At 29.8% G+C, this 23,872-nt stretch overlaps 3 protein-coding genes across 3 annotated transcripts; 1 reads left to right on the top strand and 2 right to left on the bottom strand.

Moving 5' to 3' along the window:
• Nucleotides 1-2,682: 2,682 nt before the first annotated feature.
• On the bottom strand, nucleotides 2,683-3,976 carry LOC111036317. Its single transcript, XM_022318312.1, has 4 exons — nucleotides 3,837-3,976; nucleotides 3,517-3,675; nucleotides 3,144-3,311; nucleotides 2,683-2,998 (listed from the first exon to the last, which is right to left on the bottom strand). The coding sequence occupies exons 1-4, from the start codon at nucleotides 3,924-3,926 to the stop codon at nucleotides 2,825-2,827; spliced, it is 591 nt and encodes a 196-aa protein (XP_022174004.1). The 5' UTR covers nucleotides 3,927-3,976; the 3' UTR covers nucleotides 2,683-2,824.
• Nucleotides 3,977-13,874: 9,898 nt separating this feature from the next.
• On the bottom strand, nucleotides 13,875-16,476 carry LOC111036318. The gene is made up of 4 exons (XM_022318313.1): nucleotides 16,334-16,476; nucleotides 15,298-15,456; nucleotides 14,880-15,047; nucleotides 13,875-14,198 (listed from the first exon to the last, which is right to left on the bottom strand). Exons 1-4 carry the CDS (start codon nucleotides 16,421-16,423, stop codon nucleotides 14,028-14,030), a joined length of 588 nt encoding a protein of 195 aa, XP_022174005.1. The 5' UTR covers nucleotides 16,424-16,476; the 3' UTR covers nucleotides 13,875-14,027.
• A 3,502-nt stretch (nucleotides 16,477-19,978) lies between these two features.
• Nucleotides 19,979-22,849, top strand: LOC111036316. Its single transcript, XM_022318310.1, has 4 exons — nucleotides 19,979-20,115; nucleotides 20,232-20,393; nucleotides 20,670-20,837; nucleotides 22,435-22,849. Exons 1-4 carry the CDS (start codon nucleotides 20,023-20,025, stop codon nucleotides 22,606-22,608), a joined length of 597 nt encoding a protein of 198 aa, XP_022174002.1. The 5' UTR covers nucleotides 19,979-20,022; the 3' UTR covers nucleotides 22,609-22,849.
• Nucleotides 22,850-23,872: the final 1,023 nt, after the last annotated feature.

Genomic DNA, 23,872 nt, shown 5'->3' with positions numbered 1-23,872 from the left:
ACTAATTCATGAAAAGACATCATAGACTATATTTAATTGAAGTCTACTAGAGTCACTCATTTCAACTATACAAATTGAATCAATATTTTTAAAAAGAAAATACTGAATTAAAAACTGGATGCTTAAGTTTTAAAATAACAATCTAAAGAAAAAATTATCAATTCATTCACTTTATTAACTGATCTTAGATTGAGCTTTTTAGGATCACTTAAAATTGGTTGAAGTCCTTTTTAAATGATCGTCATCAGCAAGTTAAAATTAACGCTAATTCATCCTCTAATTTGCTGGAACCATCTGGAGCAGTTATTTCTTTGGTTGTATATGGTATTTTTGATTTTTAGTTCTTACTTTATTCGGATATGAATCATCAGTATGGGGCCTTTTTATATTTTTCAAATTGAAAAAAATGGAAAGCCTGCAGAAAATATGTATACGTTTTATTGGTTTTAAAATACATATTAAATAATTACGGCTTTAATACTTAAAATATGTCCAAAAGTCTTGATCTCGATACTTTGTATACCCTTAAGGAGAAAATGGACATTCCCTTTCTTTCAAAGATAATCAAATATGAAATATGGTTCAATAACTTGTTCCCTATTTTTAGAACGAATTCTTTTCTACATACGACAATGTAACTTCAGAAAGTGCACTTCGTATTCTATCTAAAGCCAATGAAATAAGAATGGTAAAATCAATACTAAGAGAGAATTTTGATGTTAGATACTTATTCTGGATTTGACTTTTCCATTTCAAATGAACTATTCACGATTTTCATCAGTAAATTAGTTTTTTGTATTTAAAAATGTAATTTAAATTGAGTGTATGATAAGTGTGTGATAAGAACTTAAGAGACATAGTTAGATTGGCATTTACTAGTCGGATCCGAAAGACCTTTATTTTACCTAGTTAGGTCTCAGTGTTTTTCACTACTTTTCTACACTAGTTGGGTCCCTTCAAAAAAACATTTTCCTTCTCGTTTTTACAGACTTACTACTGTCAGTGGTCTGTAAACTAGAACACAGGTATAGTTAAAAATGTATATTTTTTAAGTTTCGTTAAGTTAGTTAAAAAAATGTTAAAATGTCAATATTAGTAGGTATATAGTATAAAATGTTAAAAAATATCATACAATTCACATGGTTGGTAAAAATTTAAACGAAAAGGCTTTTACGAATTCAAATTGATTTATTGGACCCAACATTTTTCAAATTATTTTTTCTTCAATAAAATTTTCTTTTAATACTATAATTTTCCTTTTGTTCTGCCCACTCCTTATTTGGATGTAACTATCGATTTGTACAGTTTTCAAGACTTCAAAGTTCAATATATTGACATAAATTAGGCTTTGCTAAATAGAATTTTGAATTGAAATGAGCTTGGAAAAATCCTTAGGCATTTGTCGTTCTCACTGTTGATGATTTGAAGTCTGGCCAAATATTAGGAGTGAAAACTGCTTCCGAGTCAGTATAATTGTTTAATATATAATCCGTATATTTTTGTGTTTGTTGATAATTTGGTTTAATGGACATTAGATCTTCTATAAAACAATCTTCAACTTCCTCAGCCCTTAAGAATGGTAATCCAAAAATATACTTCAAGTATTTACCTAATTTTGTTTTTTTTACCTATTTCGTTTATATTTATTACTAAGGCCTGAAGTTTGTATTTTTCTCCACCAGCTTTGTGCAATATGAAACCTACAGCCTTTAATAATAATTTGTCACCACGTTGAAAGAGCGCCTAAATAAATTGCGTTTTGGTTCACAAGTTAAATTAATCTTAATACATTCATAGACTAATAACTGAAAAGTTTGCGAATATGTTTGGTGTGAATTTATCTTTAAGTAAGCAAAAAATTAAAGGAACGTAAAGGTTTTTATACATTTTGTGGATTGTAAATATTTGAGTGTACATCTTTAGGGACACTTTTGAATGTTATGGGACTAGAAAACTAGGTTTTCGTAGCTCTGGCATAAAGTAATAACACGCAAAAGGTCGTGGACCTTGTCGACCCGAGTCGACGACGCTGCTATGCTGGTCGGTGGCTTCGTCGGCCGAAAAGGGAAAGGAAAAGTTGTTGAGTACATTACAAAAGGACAAGACGAGTAGGGATACAACATACAAAATTGAAAATTCAATACAACGACGTATGACACAGTGGTATAAAATACTAGTACAAACATGGTTGAGGTAGCCGGTAGGTATAAATAATGATAGTGTGGTGCGCAGTCCCCACCACCCGGATGGTCAGGTTTCTAACGCATTAATAAAATATAGTTCCAAATAATCTGAAATAATATTATTACTACATATTTTGAATTCTTATCATATCTTATAACAAAATTATTAAATTTTAAAAGCAACGGATGGGCAGCCAAACATGTAAAAGAAGAGAGAAATACTCTAATAGGTGCACAGTTAAAAAGAATTTGTTCTATTGCCTTTATTTATTTTATTTGGCAGCCACCTGGACCAATTTAATATGTTTGTTTTCAATACAGTCAAATGCATATGTTATTTTATGTTTAGTTGTATGAAAACCAATGGTTGTGTGTTACATATCAAGTTACATAATACTTAATTAAAGTAACATAAAAAAACTTAATAAGTCATCACGTTTAGTATAGAATGTATATAAAAAAAAGTATACATGTGCAAAACGAAAAAATAAATCCGAAAACAAATTGGCAACAAATATTTCAATATTACTAATGTAAGTGAACAATTTAAAGATAACAAATGTTTCAATGTTGATGATGTAAAGCACAAGGATAATCAATAATCATTAATAGTGTTAATATGGTTTATTTTAATTTAATGTTTAATTATTAGTTTCCCACGGCCGTTTAAGCTCTATAACTATAATAAAACAGCCATAAACTTCATTGTTTTTGGTATAAAAAAAACGAAATCTGTATGTTCCATAATAAAATGTCTTGGGGAAATTGGCCGAATGAAAAAGATTAGTATCTGCTCCAGAAGCTATAAAATAACCCTGGAAATATAATCAAAACATTTTCTTCTTAAGATTACTAATCATAAATAATAATATTACTGCACATTGCAATAATTAAAAAGTTTGGCAAGTAGGTACTGCTTTGCTATACGTAATTGTTTTAATGTACATAACACTTTCATACCACGGGAAGAGGACAAGTGGCGTTGTAAATTCCTAGACCATCCATTAGTGGAGTCCAAGCATCTCCTAAGACCACTTTGAGTGCCGAACAAGCTTTGGGTGCCTTATACAAATAAGCATTATCCTTCCAACCACCAATAGAATCTTTAATCGACATATTGAATTCCAACTTTAAAGAAAATAATTTTTTGTATATTTATTTCGATCTAAATCGGATCAGATGTTGATAAAATTATAATCTCAAATTTATAATTTGTTCAATAATAGGTTGTAAATTAAAATAATAAAATATATACAATTCAATAAGTTAGGTGAATATTTAACTTCCATCAATAGAAAATGTAAGTTATAATACAAATGTTAACTAAACTTACATTAAGAGAATCATCCGTTGGAATGAAATTTGTTACGTTTCCTTTGATTTCTGTGGTGTTTGCGGACTTTTTACTTAGGTACCAATTAAATTGAATTTTCTCATTTGAACGTACAGATACACAACGCGTTATCCCTAAGAAATTTAGTCGGTATTGGCCCTGATGAAAAATATAAAAATTTTTTAACTAGTATCAAACATAGTACTATGAGAAATGTTTTTCGCTAAAAGACGATGCTTGTTAACGAAATAAGTATTTGTCTTAAGACAATTATTATTGACACACTGAAAACAAAATATATTATTTAGGTATCTCCTTACAACTGGTAATTGTGGTAAAAACAAAGGTTTACTTCTATCCGAATGAACAGCACTGATAAAAACTATAAGATTGATTAGTAAACACTTCATCTTTGGCTTAAAATATTATAGCCATAACCATTCAGCATCAACGCAGTTCATTGTTTTACTATTATTCGGAGTCAAATCATTAGAGGTTCAATGGTATTACCATTACTTTTTAATTTGTTCATTTATAATGACCGCATGATATTATACATTGACCTTGATTTTTAATATTAATGCCGTAGATTATTTTCGGGTACATATGATTACAATTCATGACGATTAAAGTATTTTCATAATCCATATTCATCAACCTGGAATGTATTTATTTCGTTCTAAAATAATCAAGCGTGTCTAATACTCTAACCGTTACATATTTCAACTTTCAGCGTCATTTAAGCGCAAGGAAACAGATGAGAGGCAGATTCATTAAGATTTTTTTGTCTAAAATATACTTTTATAACATGTGAAGGCATTACATTGACAATACTAGAAAAAAAAAATATATTTCAGCTAATGGCCTCAGTTGCCGAAGCTTAAATCAAAAAAAAAATAATAATATTTATTGAATAAAAAAAAAGTACACTGTAGGTATAGGCACCTATATTATCTCAAATATAAATGAAAACATTAACAAACTAACATGACAATTGTTAATTTCTAGTCTTATAGGCATACTTGTACCTAAACATGTAATTTGGAAAGAAAATGTAAATTAATTTTTATGCAATCATTTTATTGAGTTTTTTTTAGATAAGTAATTTCAAAGTACACAATCGGAGCCATTGTTTTTTTTTTATATATATATAAGACATTATACCTACTCACAAAAGAAGGTAAGTGTTTTGGTTTTTTATTTTATGATGGGTGTGGAAATGTGGGAGTTTTTTGTAACAGAATTATTGATAACTGCATATATTTTGTTTGATTATATATTCTATCGAATGCAATTTGAAAAAATACATAAACAAGTCGGATAATTGCAATCGAATAAAGCGATTAGGAGGTACATATCATCTTACGGAAAAGACTCCGATTAGTAACCTATCGGATATCGTGTTATCATATCAAATGTTGTCGATCGTAACGTTCAGGTGTGACTCTTGTTGTACATATGTATCGTATTCATAGAAAATATATCGTAGTCCAGGTCATACGGCAGTTAATTTTTTTATTATATTTGTTGTAAATGCTTGTATTATTACTACCTGTATCAGAAGGTAAACAATGTACGTCATAAACAATATTAGTGAACACGGTGCACTTCATTGTCATAAATTAAAATCATACCTAATAATTAACTTAATTTTTTACAAAATTGAAAAATGAAAATATTAAATTCGTAATCATTTTCAATAAAACTGTACCAAAACATAATATCTATACTACATGTTATAGCTATACATCCGAAGTAACAATAGTGAAAGCGAGGTCAGTAAACAATAATAATAACATACACGCACATGATCATAATAATATTACAAATTAAAAAAAAAGATAGGCAATCGAATATTCAAAACGAGTTCGACCGTTTCTGTTGACTGGTACACATCTGATTTAATGCTAAAATTTTATTATGTTTGATATATTTATGTATGTTACCGTCAATGATGTAAATTAGTTCATAACGTAAATGACTAGCCAATATTATAAATTCCTAACATTAGTAGTCGATATTGTCAATGCCTAGGCATTAACAGACAATATAGGCAATGTTGTAAAACTCAAATATCTTGTAAACACATTTAGAACTATGACTAGAAGTCTAGAAACTTACCTTAATGTTTAATACTGATAGACGATGTTGATAATTATGTTTAACGAAATATTTATTTTAAGTAAGAAATTTATAAATACAAGATAAATTATACATAATTATTTATTTTTGCAATTTGTTGTACTGTGACACTTTGAATTGCATAAAACATTTGTTTTTTTACAAGCATATCTATTAGTTTTGCATCCTGCTTTACAAATACATCTAGTATAGCCTTGTGATCCCGCGATTCCGTATCCAGCAGCCTCACGAACGGTAATTTTTTTTACTCCGGCAGTCGCGATTGTCTTTTCATAGTTTAATATATTTTCAGGACACGGAACCAGTTGTGATCTAGTGATCCTATGTTTTAGCATACCATACTCCGTACCTACATGATAATCGTCTAGAATTTTACAACACAAGAACATTTCTAATCAAACCAACAAATAAATGATTTTATATTTTTACCCATCACGCCTGAAAAAGCCCGGAGTTATCATCATTACCTAGGAAATATTTCTAAATACATCACTGACTGATAATAACAGACATTAACGATATTTCCTAGTCAATATCGTATACTGCCTAATTTGATCGGAAATATCGTTATTTGACTAGTCATTAACATTAATTCCTTAATTTACATCATTGACGGTAACATATATATATGTTAATATAATCAAATGATAATCGTACACATATGATATGGTAATTGATATACTCAAGACCTTATTCATTAATAAAATAACATTGAACTATACCGAATGAAGAAATATACCGTGGACCAGCCTATGTTTTTTTGCGTGTACCTATACTTACATTTTTTTTTAGAAAAACCATTTTTAAGGATTATTGTCCTTAGCGTAAAAATTGTAATGTGCCTGGGAAACCAATCGTTCGAATTTTGAATTAGGTAACCTAGCTGGGGCCACATAAATCAACATTTTCAAACACGTTGAACTCAGGGGTGTCCAACTTTGATAGACCTGCGATCGACAAAAAAAAAAAAAGGTTGTCAATAAACAAAAAATATATTATATGTACAGGCGTGTTACACTTATTTTATTACTTTTTAATTACAATATAAATTCGCAGTTTAACACTATAACACTACACGTATTTTAATATATTTGATTACAAATTATCAGTTTATACGAACGCGATAAAGGCCATTAATAGGAAGTAATGCGGGCTATCCATCCTATAATACGATAGTTAATAGATATCAGTGTATAGTCTTGTTTTTCATAGTTATTTATTGTCTTTTTCTAAATCTAATTTTTATATTCGTGGGATATACAAAGATACACAAATTGTTCAAAAATTTAAGAAAATGCGAAAGGGTGTCGCGATCGACTTGAATTCATCTCGCGATCGACCGGTTGGCCACCCCTGCTCTAATTGATTTACCGTAAAGATGGGGGTTCTCAGAAGTATAAAGTATAAACAGAAATATGTCGATAGGCATACATAATACTCCTAGAGTACAAAAAAATTTCAGGAATTAAAAAAAAATGTCCTTTGAGCACATATTATTTAAAACGTACAAAAATCAGAGTTTAAATAAATTCATCAGAAACGCCCTGTATAAAATCACCCTGCAAAATGTTTGTGCGTTTATTATATTCTATATAGGATTCGGTACACAATACGACATACATATACGATATTAGACCTAGCTGATCTTCTGTCCGATATGCCAGTACAGGACACCCTCGATAGCACATAAATGTAAAAAAAAAAAATATTTTAGTATATATTTTTATATTACCTATACATAGTAACGCTCATACCTGGCATACGTATATAATTATCATTGTCGTGGGCATGCAGGTTGTATGAGGGCGAGTTATTATATACGTTACTTTAAGTACATGGCAAACGGACACACGCCGTGCAGTGGTCAAATCAATATTGCCGCCGCGCTACATAAACACAACGCAATAATGGTGATAATATTATACGATCGGTGAATTATAGGAGTACATATATATATTATATCATCATAACAATAACAATAATATAATAAAATCAAAAACGTGTTTCATTTCGAAGTTGTGTTACAGTTTTCGAGAATTTTCGTGAGGTCCGCATACAATTTATATACACGTACGACAGTTCTGTATGCGTGTATACTACTCGTGTGGCGTAAAAATGTATAATGCACGCGATACAACGCATTCGAATTTTGACAAATGGGGATATATTATGTACCTCCCCGAATTTCGGGTAACGCGCATTCCGATCGTTACATTAAATATCGTGGAGAAAAAAAAATAGTAGCCATAATAATAACCCGCTGACAATTTTGAACCGTAAATAAAGGCAATCGTATAATATACGTACACCCCCATTCCCAGTATAATGTAGGTAGGTACACGCAGAGAGATACATCACTTCGTCATCCACGGAGTCATTCAGAAAAGCGTATTATATTTCGGTTCTTTTGTGTTCGGCCGACTTCGCGATACCAGTTTATGGTACCCGATTGTTATTATGAGTATAATATGTAAAAAAAAAATAAATAAAAAGACATTGAAAGACTACATTATCGCGGTGTGCATACAGACACCACTATTTATATATAGGTTCTTTACACAAAGGCCCGTATTTTATACAGTCGAACAAGATGACCGAAATTTGCACTAACCTTAATGTTTTATTACCTAAATGTCCTAAATATTATTTGAAATATTAAATGTCATAAATGTTTAAACGTGTTCATATACAGAGATGGGCAACAGCAGCTGGAAATGATTTTGTAATCAATCGAAACACGGAAATCTGAAACAATCTACATGAAAATCTCATACATTATTAACAAAGAAAAAAATGAAAATTTTAAGAGTAAATAAGGTATGAAGTTGAAACCGGGAATTGTGTAGAAGACAAACTTTTACCTGTCATATATTTTAATTTCCAGTGACTTCTGCCGCAAAAACAGGTAAAGACAAATTCTTCAACTCTGTGATGCATCAACTCGACGACGTCAACGGACCCTATGAAGAGCAATCGCTGCGTCCAAGTCTCTGTCAGGCTTCTGGAAGGAATTTCAGAGATTATTTTAAGGATTTGTTGCGTTGCGCCCAATAAAGAGCCTAAAAACACTTGCAAAAGTGGTACTAAGTGAACCTAAGGTCACGCAAACACACAGGTATAAAAAAGGAAGGAGGAGAAGGACAAACAAAAAAAGCACTTAATGGACGTTGGTAATAGGTGGTAATATACTAATACGCTATCGACGATACGTTTTCCTTTGAATTCGCCAGGATCAATACAATATGTTTAGTTGAAAAAAAAGAAATTCAATATTTTTTATTTCATTGTTTAATGTATAAAATCAACTGTATGTGTACTTCGTAGTACAATATTACGTCATAAACAAATAACATAACATAACAAAACTTTATAAGTCACATATATATCACATAAGAAAGAAAAAAATAGATTATACAATTGTCATGTATGTGTATGGTGTGATAACAAAAAATAAATTTTAAGAAACTAAGACTGCAAATATTTCCAATGTAGCAATTGCGCATTGACATTAGACATAGATAATAATAATTTATGTTGTTACTATTTTATGGTAGTTTAATGTTCAATTTTAATCTTTCCATAGCCGCGTTTTCTCTAAATCTATAATAAAAAAACCCATATCGTTGTCTCTGGTATGAAAATGCCAAAATGTGTATGCTCCATTAAAAAAAATTGGAATTTATGAAAAGATTAGCATTTTTCACTCGGCGTGCAAGTGTTTATTTTTTCTGGTAAAATTTCATGTGAAATAGTGGCCACTCGTAGGTATAGTTTAATGTTCATTATTTTTTATCATACACTATAACTCCACAATATAAAAAGGAAGGTATTTTGGTTTTGTATGATATAATGAATGTGGTGCTGCTTACGCTATTAGACAAGTTTATCTAGACAAGTATGAAAAAACTATAAGTCCTCGGCCCTACTAATAATTTTATTTAATGTCATTCGTGTTAAGTAGATATCAACCTACAATATACAATGCACAAATATTTGTTGTCTGTATATTTATTATCTTGTTATAATGTTATTATACCAGCTGACGAACTACCTAACAGTTAGTTAACTGTCATTTATAATTTGTGTATGTTTTTTTAAAATATCAATGAATGTACTCAAGAGTAAAGTTTTTTGTTTTTTGTGAGTAATTTTTTATATGAAGTCTGAATACTTTTAAAAATATGTTCCAGGTTTTCATACAATTATTATATTCTAAATAATTTAGATGTATAATATTTGTTATATAATTTATTTATATAGTTTTGTTATTTTGTGCAGTTTTACATTATTTGTTATAAGTTCTCCCACTGTCTTAATTTTAAGGTTAAATAACTATGGTGATATATTTAATGAAATGGTTTATAAAAACAAAATATCTCTTTATAATAACTAAAACACTGTACAAACCAAAGATAGGTAAGTGTACAGCATTTCTTATAATGTGTTTATGAATAGAATATGAATAATAATAATGAAAGAATAGAAATATTCACTGTTTTGCACTGTTTTGCACTATTTGTGTATCTATACCATTGCAAGCAGTATGAGATATGAACATTAAATATTACATAACAATTATAGATGAATTAGGTAAACCATATTTACTAATGTCAAATAACATACATCCAAATAAAATTAATTTCACACATACAATAAATGGCTACTTCAACTGTAGAACAATTATTGCAATCAAACGATACTGAACGATGTATAGAATTTATTGGCCATTGAATGATTAGATTAGAATGTGATAAAAGTTTTTTTTATCAAAGATCTTATGGACCTAAAAAAAAACCGATAATATTGCATACTATTGTATTAAATCATCATATTAATATGAGTGACTTACAGTACTCCGATATGTTTCATAATGAAATTATTACTGTTATTATTTGTATTTCGTTAAGTTTAAACATAACATAAGTAAATAAGTGAAGTGAGTAAATAAATTATAAACGGTAACAGATGATAATATAGGTAATATGTTGACTAGTAATGGGTTTGTGTTTTAAATTAATCTTATTTTAAATTTGTATGTCCAAAGAATTCAACAATGATACTACGTCTGTTATGGCTCGATATAATTATTTCATGTCTCCTTGGAATCGTCGAATATTACATTCAGTAATGTGTGTAGCAGCTTGCTTTTCGTGTCCACAGTCACATCCTGGTTAGATCCCCATTTGTGGAGTATGTATCCTGTCCTTCTGTGACCCGTTGAAAGTCTATTCAGTATTACTCAATCCCTTCTCGGAAGGTCAGGCAACAGTACTCCTTCCGTTGGGTTATGAATTAGGTCGACTTGTCAGGATTTATGTCTTTCCATTAGTTATTCTATTTCGTTTTTAGGTACATTGCACTTTTTCGAGATTTATTTTCGACGAAGCCTCCAGTAGGTTTCCTTGATTTTACTCTTACGTTAGGAACAGTATTTTAATTTTATATCATTGTGTATTGAAAACAGGGCGTTCGAAACGCATTTGGTTCTCTTCCGTACTAGTGAGTTTCATCGATGTAAATGGGGTGGACTTAAGTTACTAAATACACGCAGCCATTCCGTGGAAGTAGATTTAACCGCTTCAGTAATAATTTTCATAGCAGAGTTGGGTGAAGTATCTACTTTGTTTGTATGAGCACTTTGTAGAAATACAGGTGAGCGATAATCTGCCACCGATCATGTAAGTGCTACTGTTGATATTTATTTATTTATATTAAATACAGAACGAGTCCAATTACATTGTTTTGTATTAAATAATAATTAAGAAAAAAATTACATATATTTAAGAATGAACAGAGAATAATTACACGAAGTACTAAAGAATTGAGGGTCCAGCTTAGGGGGATTAGATAAATAATTACAGCAGCTAAAAGGAATGCGGAAACGGAAAGAGTATCTGGAACAAAAAGTAGGAGTTCTGAAATACTGATATTCTAGGGATGTTAGTATCCGCTCCCCGTTCTGAGTTTGCCAGTTTTTGAATGATATTGTTCCTCGATTCGTTCTAATTTTTTAATTACCAAAGCTATACTTGATCCGCTGAACGTAAATCTGCTATGGTGCGCACTTTTTGGACAGAGACAACAAATTCCAGTGTTACGTTCAGACGTTCCCTTAAAATATACACATAAGCAAGTTTAAGACACACATCATTGTATATAATAGATTATAACGGGAAATATTAGAAAGAACTTCTTCAATTTAATAATACAAATCTTACAAAGTTTCATTTATAATTAATTCTATGGTGATTTAATATTTGTAACGGAAAATAGAATAAGTCGGTTTAAAAACAGCTGAGTAGAAGCCTCAGAGGTCAGTTTTGAAATTTAAAAAAAAATGTATAATTGGTAGTGTCATTATTTTTGTAGTCATTTAATCACAAATAAGTTAATATTCAAATAGTAACAAGTCCTATATGAACGTCATATGCTATAAAATCGTCGACTATACTGTGTTTAGAATATCTTTTAAAATTGATGTAATATTACCATACCACTGCAGGAAGAGGACAAGTGGCGTTGCTTACTCATAGACCACCCATTATTGGAGTCCAAGCATTATGAGCGTCGAGCAAGCTTTGTATAACCTATATATTATATATATATATGTATGCGATTTCTCCTTCCAACCACCAATTGAATCTTTTATCGTCAAATTGAATTTCAACTATAAATATATATAAAATTACATAAATAGATTAAAATTTAGTCGACCACCGTAATTCTATGTCAAAGCTCAATAATTTATTAAGGACACAAGGTATACATTAGTCATTAAGTTATTGTATTAGGAACTCAAATTACTTTTGTGAACCATATAAAATCTAACTTTTATAATTTATCTAATAATAAAACGTAATTATACATAATTTAATAACTATTATAACTAACCACGTATATCAAAGAAAATATAAAACGTGAAAACAATTATAACTATGTACCTACAATAATTACTTACATTAAGAGTATCATCCATTGGTACAAAATTGGTTATGTTTCCTTTAATTTCTGTGGCGTTGGCAGACATTTTGCTCAGGTAAAAATGAAATGAAATGTTGTTAATTAACTGGGTAGAGCCACAATCTAGCACTTCTAGGAAGTTAAGATGGTAGTTCAAACTGAAGAATAATATGAATTCGTTTTGAGCAGTAGGTATCTCCTTAAGTCCTAAAGTATTAGAAAACAATATTTTGTTGCAACGTGATGGTTGCTATATTCATTATAATGAGGTAGGTACTAAAATGAACTTTCACTTGTATCTGAATGAATTAACAATAGTTACAAAGTCAATAATATTGATTAGTAAACACTTCATATTTTTTCTAAAATATATTATTACAAAACATGACCATACGCATATTGTTGTTTCCCTGTTATTCGGAGTAATTTAAATTTCGGTCCAATGGTACCTACCTATTATTTTTTAATTACTTAAATAATAATTTGATTGTATAGTATTTTTATTTATTGACCTTGATTTCAGTATTGATGCAGTAGATAAATTGAATATTATTATCCACAACATATTTTCATATTTAATAAATATTATTTTAATTTTTAGTATAACTAATAATAACTATACTGTACTATAACTATACTTGACAATTATTAAAAACCTTGTGTATTATTCACGAGGCTGAAATTTATTTTTCTTAATATAACTGTTTAAGTAAAATATTAATTCATTTATACCAAATTTAATTGCAAAATATTTATATTGGTCATCCCTGATATACCAAAACTTCATACATATTAATTTACAGCTCACGGAAACCTACACAGTTCATATATTTCTATACATTTGGATTTTTTTGTACTCAATAAAATAAACTTTTAAGTGGCTATCATTATTTCGCTTAATATTAGCAAAAACAGTTTTTTAATACATACACAGTAGGTAGGTCGAATGAAAAAAAATTAACAAGCCTATAGTGTATGTTTAATGTCAGCCTAACCTGTAACTTTAAAATATTAATTCATTTTTTGTTTTTTTTTTCATGTAAATCATGTAAAAAGGCGCAATCCTAGCTATTCGTAGGTATGGTGGGCCAGTGAAAATAATGGGTCAGTGACGAAAGGCCAAACATAACTAATGGCAGCCACCTGGTCCAATACAATATGTTAAATTTTCAATAACACAGCATGTATATTTTATATTTTATGTTTAATCGTTTAATGTCTAAAAACAAATGCATGTGCAATAGTTATAGCTTTACATTATAAATATATAATACAAATAAAAAAATATATATAAATCAAGTTAAGTATTTTACCACTTGAAAACATTGTAAAAAATCTTACTAATAATGTGTGTGAAGAAAGATAATTTAAATAATGTTGTCAGGTACTGTTTTATTGTAATTTAATGGTCAATTAGTTTCCCATGGCCGCTTTATCTCTAAAACTACAGTAAAACAACCATATACTTCATTGTTTTTGGTACAAAAAAAACGAAGTCGGTAAGTTCCATAAAAAAATGTCTTTGGAAAATTGGCCGCATTGAAAACATCAGTATCTATGCCAGTAGATTCATAATACCCCTGGAAACATAAACCATAATTTTCCTTCTTTATTTACAGTTTGAATCATAAATATATTGTACACTATGAAGTAGGATTAGAAATTAGGTACAAATTTTCTAATATAAACATACAATTGGGGGAAAAAAATATATGAGTGTGGTATAGGCATGACTGTATTATGACAGAGAAGAAATAATATTAATAATAGCATTGATAGGTAGCAAAAATAAAACTAATTTTAACTGGAGTTTGTTTTGCCTAAAATTATCAAGATTTTAAAATGAATTTTTTTTTTTTGAATGTTTATTAAATGCTCAAACTTTAAAAGATATTTTTTTGTCTTTATTTCGGGATTTATTATTTTCAAAAATAGACTTCCCCGTTGTAGATGACAATATAGTATATTCAGTATTATTAAGTTCCAATTCGAATTCAAAGTGTAAGCGTATTGGTTTCGCATCTGAACGGAATGACAAGTATTAGGGAAAAAACCACACTCTAATGTAAATAATTATAGTTTTAGCGGGAAGCATCGGATCAGTTTAAAAATCTTCTGCCAAGTCTATAATAGAATTGTAATTCAATTAGAAATATGTTTTTATCTTAATCTTAACGAGATAACTGCAATACATTATACGTTATAAGACCAAAGATCAGACTATTTTAATGTTTGCAATATTTTTTTTTACACTTCCGTACCACTTGAAAAGGGCAATTGGTGTTGTTGACACCTGCACTTTGTAATAATGGAATCCAAGCATCTCCGACGTACTTTCTTAGTGTAGAGCAAGCTTTGGGTGACTTATAAAAAAAAGCGTTCTCCTTCCAACCACCAATAGAATCTTTTACCGCCATATTGACTTCAAACTATAAAGAAAACAATTAATTTATTTCGTTCGAAAGTTTATGAGTTAGGGCAGTTAGGCATTCAAATATTTTTTATGAACCATACAAAATCAAATATATAATTCGTTCAATCATAAGTTGTATATTATTTAATACAATAATAACAATAACAACTGAACTTAGTTAGGTGTGTCTAAGATAAAAAATACCATTTAATAATAAAAATAACAATACATCTAGAGTATCATCAAACAATATTATCTAAACGTACATTAAGTGAATCATCTATTGGAACGTAAATTGTAATGTTTCCTTTAATTTCTGTGGTGTTGGTAGACTTTTTGCTCAGGTACAAATTAAATTGAATTTTTTCATTTGACCTGCCAGAAACACAACGCATCATTCCTAAGTAATTTATTCGGTATTTACCCTGTAAAAAAATATAAACATTTTATAATCAGTAAAATATAATATAGGCTTAATGTAATTACTCGTAAAATACAACGAAACATATTTTTGATCGGCAAGAATTTATTAAAAATTGAATTTTATGTTAACCAAACCTATAAATAGCTCGAAAAATTAAAAATATTTTTAAAAAATGGATGGCGTATTGAAAATTCTAATCTCTACGGTATTCGTTTTTAAGTTAAGTACAAAAAAAAACCAAATCGATTTGGTCGAAAACTGATTTTGGGAAAAGTTCCCTATTTTGTTTTGTTTTTGCAGACGCTTTTGAAAACCACCTTGAATTTTCAATTTTCAACTCTCAAAAGGCCTAACTTTAGATTCACTTTCCTATCAGTAAATATGCTGGCGTTGAAAATCAAAGTATTATTTCTAATAGAAAAATGTATACAGAATAAGAAATGTATACATCATTGTGAAATCAGTACATTCATTGCTCTGCTCAGAATTTAAAACTTAAATCTTTAAATAGATCAAAAATAATCAAAATATTTTTACATTTTTATAATTAACAGAAAATGATAGTACAAGAAAAGTCCCAAGTATTTATCTACTTTTTCTGTTATTAGTTTTTGAGTTCCACAAGAAAATACAATACTGATATTTTTGGAAACTGGTAGGTATTGAGTAAAAATTCCCCGTTTTTCTCGATTATTTTTCCTGTTATTTAGAAAGTTACTGTGAAATTTTACTTTGTACAGTTTATAATATAATATAAGAGAACGTAGTGAACATTCTTTTGAGAGAATTTGATGATTTCTAATGGGATGAGCAAGACAATTGACAAGATTAAAAAATATAATATATATATTATATATTATAATGAGGTAAGTACTTACAACCGGCAATTGTGGTAAAAACAAACTTTTACTTGTATCTGAATTAACTGTAGTTACAAAAACAACAATGTTGATTAGTAAACACTTCATCTTTGTCCTTTTGTCCAAAATATTATAACCAAATGAGCGTCAACGCAGTTTGTTGTTCTACTGTTATTCAGAGTCAAATCAATTTTGGCCCAATGGTACCTGAACTTTTAACTATAGTTTGTATCTATATTATTATTATTTATCTGACCTCGAGTCAAGTATTTTTGATGAAGATGATAAGTCTATTAATAACCATGTCAAATTTTTTGGTTTTTTTTTAGATAATATTAAGCTAATAATTGTACAGTGTTATAAGCACAATAATATATAGGTACACATAAGCTTTATGAATATTATTCAAATTACTAACCAGGTTAATGTATGTGATGTGTAATAAAATGAAGTATTAAGTCTTAGTCAGTAAGTCTTGACAGATGTTGCCAAATAGAAACTAGTTTAAGCTGTAATAAGTGATGGACGTAGACAAATGAGGGTCCTTCAGGGGTGATCGCTTGATGCGGTCACTGCGTCACTGGTAGACAAAACGGTTATATAATGGTGTTATATTTTAATTATTGTGCGTGTTTATAATAGTGTAGGTACGTCGGAAGCGATCGGCGTGTACGACAATAGGTACCAGTTCATGACAATTAAAGTGCTCGATAGGTACCGGAATGATTCATGAATCTGAAATGTATTAATTTTACTCTAATATAATTATATAAGTTTATTGTATTGATCAATTGATACCTACCTAATTTCATATTATACGGATCGCACTTGAAATACCTAAAGTCATAATATATTAATATATTTCATTATAATTTGAGCTCAGTGAAATCAAAATATACATTGAAATTATTTTGTACAATATTAGCAACACTGTTAATAATTTAGTATTTGCTATATGTATATACAGTTGGAATGCATTATGTAGCCAACGAAAGTAGTTGAATATTAACGAGAAGAGCATACCTAACCTACCGCTGCTGAAAAATACCAATCAAATCATATCGATTAAAATAATAAAATCCAATAAAATTGTATACACCTGTTGGCTATCATATAATATGTTATCATATCAAGTTTCGTCGATTGCAGTGACGAGATAGCTGTTGTACGAGCCACTAAAAAATATATTAAACCGTGTAGCCTAGTTAGGACGATTATCGTGTTTGTATAGCAGCTGGAAGAGTTACAAGAGTGACAATATTTATGTAATACTTATGTTATGTAAAATTATATATGTTCACTAAACAAGCTTGATGTGATGTCATACGTGGCGCGACAGTGACGTTTCTATTTTACTAAAATATTTTTTCGTATAATATTCATCACAGCTATAATGTTATTATGCCGAGATAATTATACATTATAATACTTCCGGCAGCGCGTGTCTTCGAGTCCTTTCGTCACATTCCGTTCTCCTTTGTCGTCACTCGGCTGCATAACAATATATTATTATTATTACAAAATGATTTGTATTTACGTCCCATTGCTGCAGTCTTATGTGTTTGTGTTGCCGCCGAAGCCGACGCCACGTCATAGAACTCACGAACGATATACGCATATATTCACTTTTATATTATGATGATGATGTAACCCTTTGACTCTTCGCTCGCCGAGACATCATGTCACTGGAAACGCTCAAAATGCTCGTCAAACACGTGTCAAGTTATAGGTATGCCGTTTTTGTTCCGACCGTCTAGATTATTTAAAATATTTAAAAATAGCGACTAGTGTTATACACGTCAATCGTCGTTAATGTTTTCATAATATCCGATTAATAAGGACGTCGCGTTAACCGCGGGGACATTATATGAATCGCATCTCACTCTTATCTTAAAATAAGGGTAGCACTATTTCAGAATTTCCTACCTATAATTGAATAATTATTAAACCTGATTATTAATTCATAAGCACATTTTAATTTTTATGTGGGTACTTAGTAACATTATCCATAATGGCTAATACTAAAAATTTAATGATTTTCGTTCAGTTTTTTTTGGTAAATTGTATGATCGATACAATGATTATAAGAGTTGCATGAAGTTAGCCCCCGACGTTGTCCCACCGACTCCGGACTTGTGATCTTATTTAGCAACATATTAGCAACTAATTTCAACCTACTTAAAATAATTTGAAACTTGTTTTTTTACTACTTTTACCAATGAATGTTACTGCATCTAAGGGAAACACTCTTACAGCAAAATTAATGATGAGCGAATACTTGCAAGTGTATTTTTGAAATTTGCAATTAACCCGAGTGGCCGGTAACAGCTTTCAAAGTTACTAAGTTACCCTACCCAAGTTGTCCTAAAACTTTGGAAATGGTGACACTAGGGTCTATGTAAATAGCGTCAACCTGAGAATCAGATTTGAACATTTTGTGTATAATAGAAAGCAGACAGGTGGGACGATAATTTAGTATAGGTACTAGTTACATTACAACTCCATAAAAATGTATTATTTAATGGTATATTGGTTACGAAGTCGTAGGTTGCACATTTTTAACGTTGCTTGATAAAAGTTGCTAGAAGAATGCTAAATATTGCCATTAGTTTGGAGTCTCTGTGACAAAGTCGGGGGGTTAACTTCATGCACGTGAACTACAAGGACTTCCCAATAAATAAGTAACTACAGTATTCTATTATAATTGAACCTTAGTGTTCGCAATTACTTCATAAAATCAAAAAATTGTAATTGACTGTTACTTTTGATTAGTTTAGTCATATCTAAAGATATACTTAATACTTGACATTATTAGTAAGTCCAGAACGGCATGGTTGTTCTGGGTCAATATTATGTTTACCTGAGGGAAATATATAAGCTTTCCCGAGTCGACATTATGTTTACCCGAAGGAAATTGAAAATGTGTAAACTCTCCCTAGTTGTTTAACAATTGTGATTTCTAACATGGTACGCAATTTGCGCGCGCCCTACATACCGTTCTTCATTCATTTTATTTTTCAGTTAATCTACTTTCCAATACGTTTTAAGCAAATACATTTTTTTTTAAGTGTCCCGAAAATCTATAAGTATCTTACTATACAAATATCAGTTAGGTATATAATTATGTTCCCGTAGACATCTCACTTGTTGAACAAATTTTAAATTTGAACTCAACAAATGACGGAAGTCATGAATTCAAATTATAGTTCTAAGAGGAAGAAGAGGTCGAAAAGTGGTTGTTTGCATTGCTTCCAACGTACGCAAAAATTAATTTGTAAGTTTTTAACATTTGGAACAGGAAATTAAAATATTTGACATGAAGGTACATTAAACATGATAACACTCATTGACCCTGTAATTTAAGATAAATGGTAGATTTGTATGATTGTATTCTAATGAAACAAATATATCAACACAAGCAATTTAATAGTCATGCAGAATTTTAATCATAGGTAGGTACCTAAAATTAAATATCACATCTAAAAAATTGAAAATATGTGATGGGTATGCATAAATTATCTACTACAACAGTATTAAAAGCAAGGACAACAAATAATAATAATATACATACAAATTATTATTTGATCGATTCAAAATATTAGGTAATTACCATTGGACCAAAAATCATTTGCCTCCGAATAAATGTAGAACAACAAACTGCATTGATATTTGTATGGTTATAATATAGACACTATAGTAGACGAAACATGAAGTGCTGCTTACTAATCAGTCTCGTATTTTTCATAATTGTTGTTAATTCGGGTACAAGGATAAATTTGCTTTTACCACAATTACCACTTGTAAGTACCGAATCTGGTATATTTATGTAAATATATCAAACATCCCATTGTAATGAAAAAATGTTCTCTAATACCTTATAGGATACTGCTTAAAATGATTTTATATTTTTCTTTAGGGTAAATACCGACTAAATTTCATATCAATTATACCCCGTTGTATTTCTATCCAGTCAAAGAACAAAATTCTATTTGATTTGTACCTAAGCAAAAAGTCTGCCATCATCGCAGAAATCAAAGGAAACATAACCAATTTAATTCCAGTAGATGATTCTCTTAATGTAAGTATAGTTATAATTGTTATTCACGGTTATATTTCCTATTGATATAAGTGTAGTTGTTAAAATTATTAAATTGAGTATGATATAATATGGTGTAGGTATAATTTATTATTGAACAAATTATAAATTTGAGATTATATTATTATGTACCTTATAAAAATAATTTGAATAGCGAATACAACGATTGGTGACTGAAAAGTTGTTGCATTTTGTTGTACTCATATTATGCTAGTCAACCCGATTTTGGTTCAATTAAACAATTTGATAAATTAATAGTTGGAATTCAATTTGGCGATAAAAGATTCAACTGGTGATTGGAAGGAGAATGCTCATGTACATAAGTCAACCAAATCTTGTTCGTCACTCAAAATGTTTTTCGGAAATGCTTGGACTCCGATAATGGATAATCTAGGATTCTTGAACGCCACTTGTCCTATCCCCGCGGTATGAAATTGTTATATACATTAAAAAAATATTTTTTACGTTAAAATATTATAATTAATGAATTTTTTTTTTTTTTTTTTAATTGATCCTGAGCCCGGCAACTGTGGCCATTAGCTATTAGTAGGTACTGAAGGTTCTTGTATTGATGGTTTGTAGGTTTTTTTGGAACGGTAGGGGGAACACGTGTGTGTTTTGTTTTGGCAGAATTTCGAATGGGGCACCCGTAGGTTTCTGCCATGCCCCGGGGGTGGGGGATGGCAGCACTTGCTCTCCGGTCACCGCGACTTGTCCGGAGAAAAATGCCGCCCGGTGGCCGAGGATCGAACCGCGACCGGCTGCGTCGCAGCGGAAGAGTCAGACCACTCGGTCACCTCGTCCCCCATTAATGAATTTATAGCGTGCATGTATTATAGATATTATAGATTACTCATCGTTACTATTGACGATTAACTTATTTGTAATTAAATTACTAAAAATTAATAATAGCCCTAAAGAATTGTTTGGCATTTTTAAAACTAATATGTCTTAGTTTAGAATTCTAAAACATTGACTTTTGCTTTTTTTCGTTAAAAATATAGTCTTTTTTTTGCAATTAATTAGAAACCAAACTTTGCAAAATATGTATTTTGTTATAATGAACAACTTAGTATAGTAAAAAACTCAAAAAAGAAAAACAGAAAAATACTGGTCAAAATGTGAGCATACCTGGCACATTTATTAAAATATAATTTTGACTATTTTAAGATAATACAAACCTCTCTAAAATTAATACGAACAGTAAAATATATCTTCTAACCTACCTTCACTAAATTCATGTATCACTATATTTTTCCAATATTTATCTTATTTATTTATTTATTTTCATTTAAAAATAGAAATGTATACTTACATGTAAATTTATACAAATATTTATACTTATTATAATATGGCATTATACATAAATGAATGACTCCGTAAGCGAGGCTTGTCGTGGAGACAAGGTTCTTAAAAATATCCAGTACATTTACTAAATAATTAAATTAACACATTATATAATCTAAAGATTTTTAACAAACCAACGTCAATATTTAAATCCATTGCCATTTTAATTCCAGAATTCAATGGGTTTCTTTTTTCAAATTCCGTTCTACACATAGGAATTAAATACATATTGGTTTGTTTCACTCTTGTAGTCTTGTACAATGTTCATGTTTAAATTCAAATTGTTGAATATCAAGGAAAAACATATTCGGTAATATATGTCGTGCATATAATTGAGTTAAATTTAACGGGTCACATTCTTTATATAACAATACATTGCTCATCATAAAGGGTTTTTTAAAAGATATTTTAATGAGAGAATTTATAGTGGTTTCAAGTGAATTTAAGTGTATATTGCAGGCACCACTCCAACTCCCAATACCATATGAATAAATTGACTGAGCTATGAAAACCATTCTCATTGTGGTGGGTAATAGTATGTTGCTGAAAGTTTTAAATATTATATTTAATATTAGTTAAGTTGGTTTCTAATTGCTCATGATAATGCATACTCGTAATAGGTATATATTTTATGACTTGTAATGTAAATATGAAAATATATGGTTTATGTTTCTAGGGTTTTTATAAAATGAAAGGAGTGGATTCTGAACTATTCAACATTTCCAATTTTCCCAAAACATTTTTTTATGGAACATATAGATTTCGTTTTTATTATACCAAAAACAATGAAGTCTACGGCTGTTTTATGATTGTTATAGAGATCAAGCGACCGTGGGAAACTGATAATTAAGAATTAAATTACAATTAATCAGTAACAATATCATTTAATATTATCCATGTCCGTGCACCTAATTAATAACATTGAAATATTTGATGTTTTTGTATTTATTTTCATGTTACTCCACGTATGTACAATTATTGATTATGATACAATACTCAATATGACGTTTTTCATGTTTCATTATTTATGTTTTATACTTTTGACATAATATTATCATCTGTAGTGATTCTGTCCCAAGCATATTTTAGTTGGGCTGTACAAACTTATTAAAATCATTTTGTTTACTTTTATTTTGTTATCAGCTATCAAAATTGAATTGTTTTTATACATTCAACAATTAAACATAAAATATTAAACAAATTGTTTTTTATAAAGTCTATTTTGGCTGTCAAAGTCGTCAGTAACCGCATTTTACATACACCTGTTATATCTCTTTTTGGTTTTGCTTCCCTCCCGTTTTATCTGACTGACTGTCTATAAGTATGTCCATCAGAACGAGTTTTTTCATTCGATATCGCTTTATAATTCTGCTATCGCAACAAAAGCTTAGAAGAATCTCTGAAATCTCTCCCAGAAGTCTGAAAGGAACATCTGAAGCTGTCCATTCTACTAAAATTACGATTAATGGTTGCGTCGACGACCATGGATTTAAAGGACGTTCTCCATGTCAATTTCTGCGCTTTGAATAGTGACACGTCCAAAGGCATGCTGTTTAGTTACTTAGACTCTAAACTGTCTAAACTTCTAAATTTTTTAGAGTGGGCGGCGCATGCTCATTTTAATCTATAATCTATATTATTATAATTTATTATACACTCAAATACATTTTCTTACACTCTCTTAAAACACAATACAAACAAAAGCAAATCAACTCTCAAAGTTGTTTAATATACATCGATTAATCATTTTTCTCAATTGAAATATTCAGTTTTGCTGATTGTGTCTATCCAAACCGGATGCCTACCGTCCATACTGGTAGTTTCTTTATGGGTTGCTCGGTACAACTCAACAAAGACTGAGAAGAATGACTAAAAATCCCTTCAAGAATCCATACAGGAGACTTAGATTTCGGTTCTACAGGTTCTGAATTTCCTTGATGTCTGTCACCTCAAAATAACCACAGACATGTTATCATACGTTTTAAACACATGAAAATTAAGTTTTTTAATCGTTATCAAATTGCATTGCTCCTAATAATTAGTATCAGTAATGAAAAAAAAAATTTCAGATTCATGAATGAAATCAGTATAGAACACCAAAACTTCACCGTCAT

The sequence above is a fragment of the Myzus persicae genome, unplaced genomic scaffold, assembly GCF_001856785.1.
Source record: "Myzus persicae strain clone G006 unplaced genomic scaffold, MPER_G0061.0, whole genome shotgun sequence".
Classification (NCBI taxonomy): Eukaryota; Metazoa; Arthropoda; class Insecta; order Hemiptera; family Aphididae; genus Myzus; species Myzus persicae.
The sequence above is the reverse complement of the archived record's forward strand: the minus strand, read 5'-3'. Positions and strand labels throughout refer to the sequence as shown.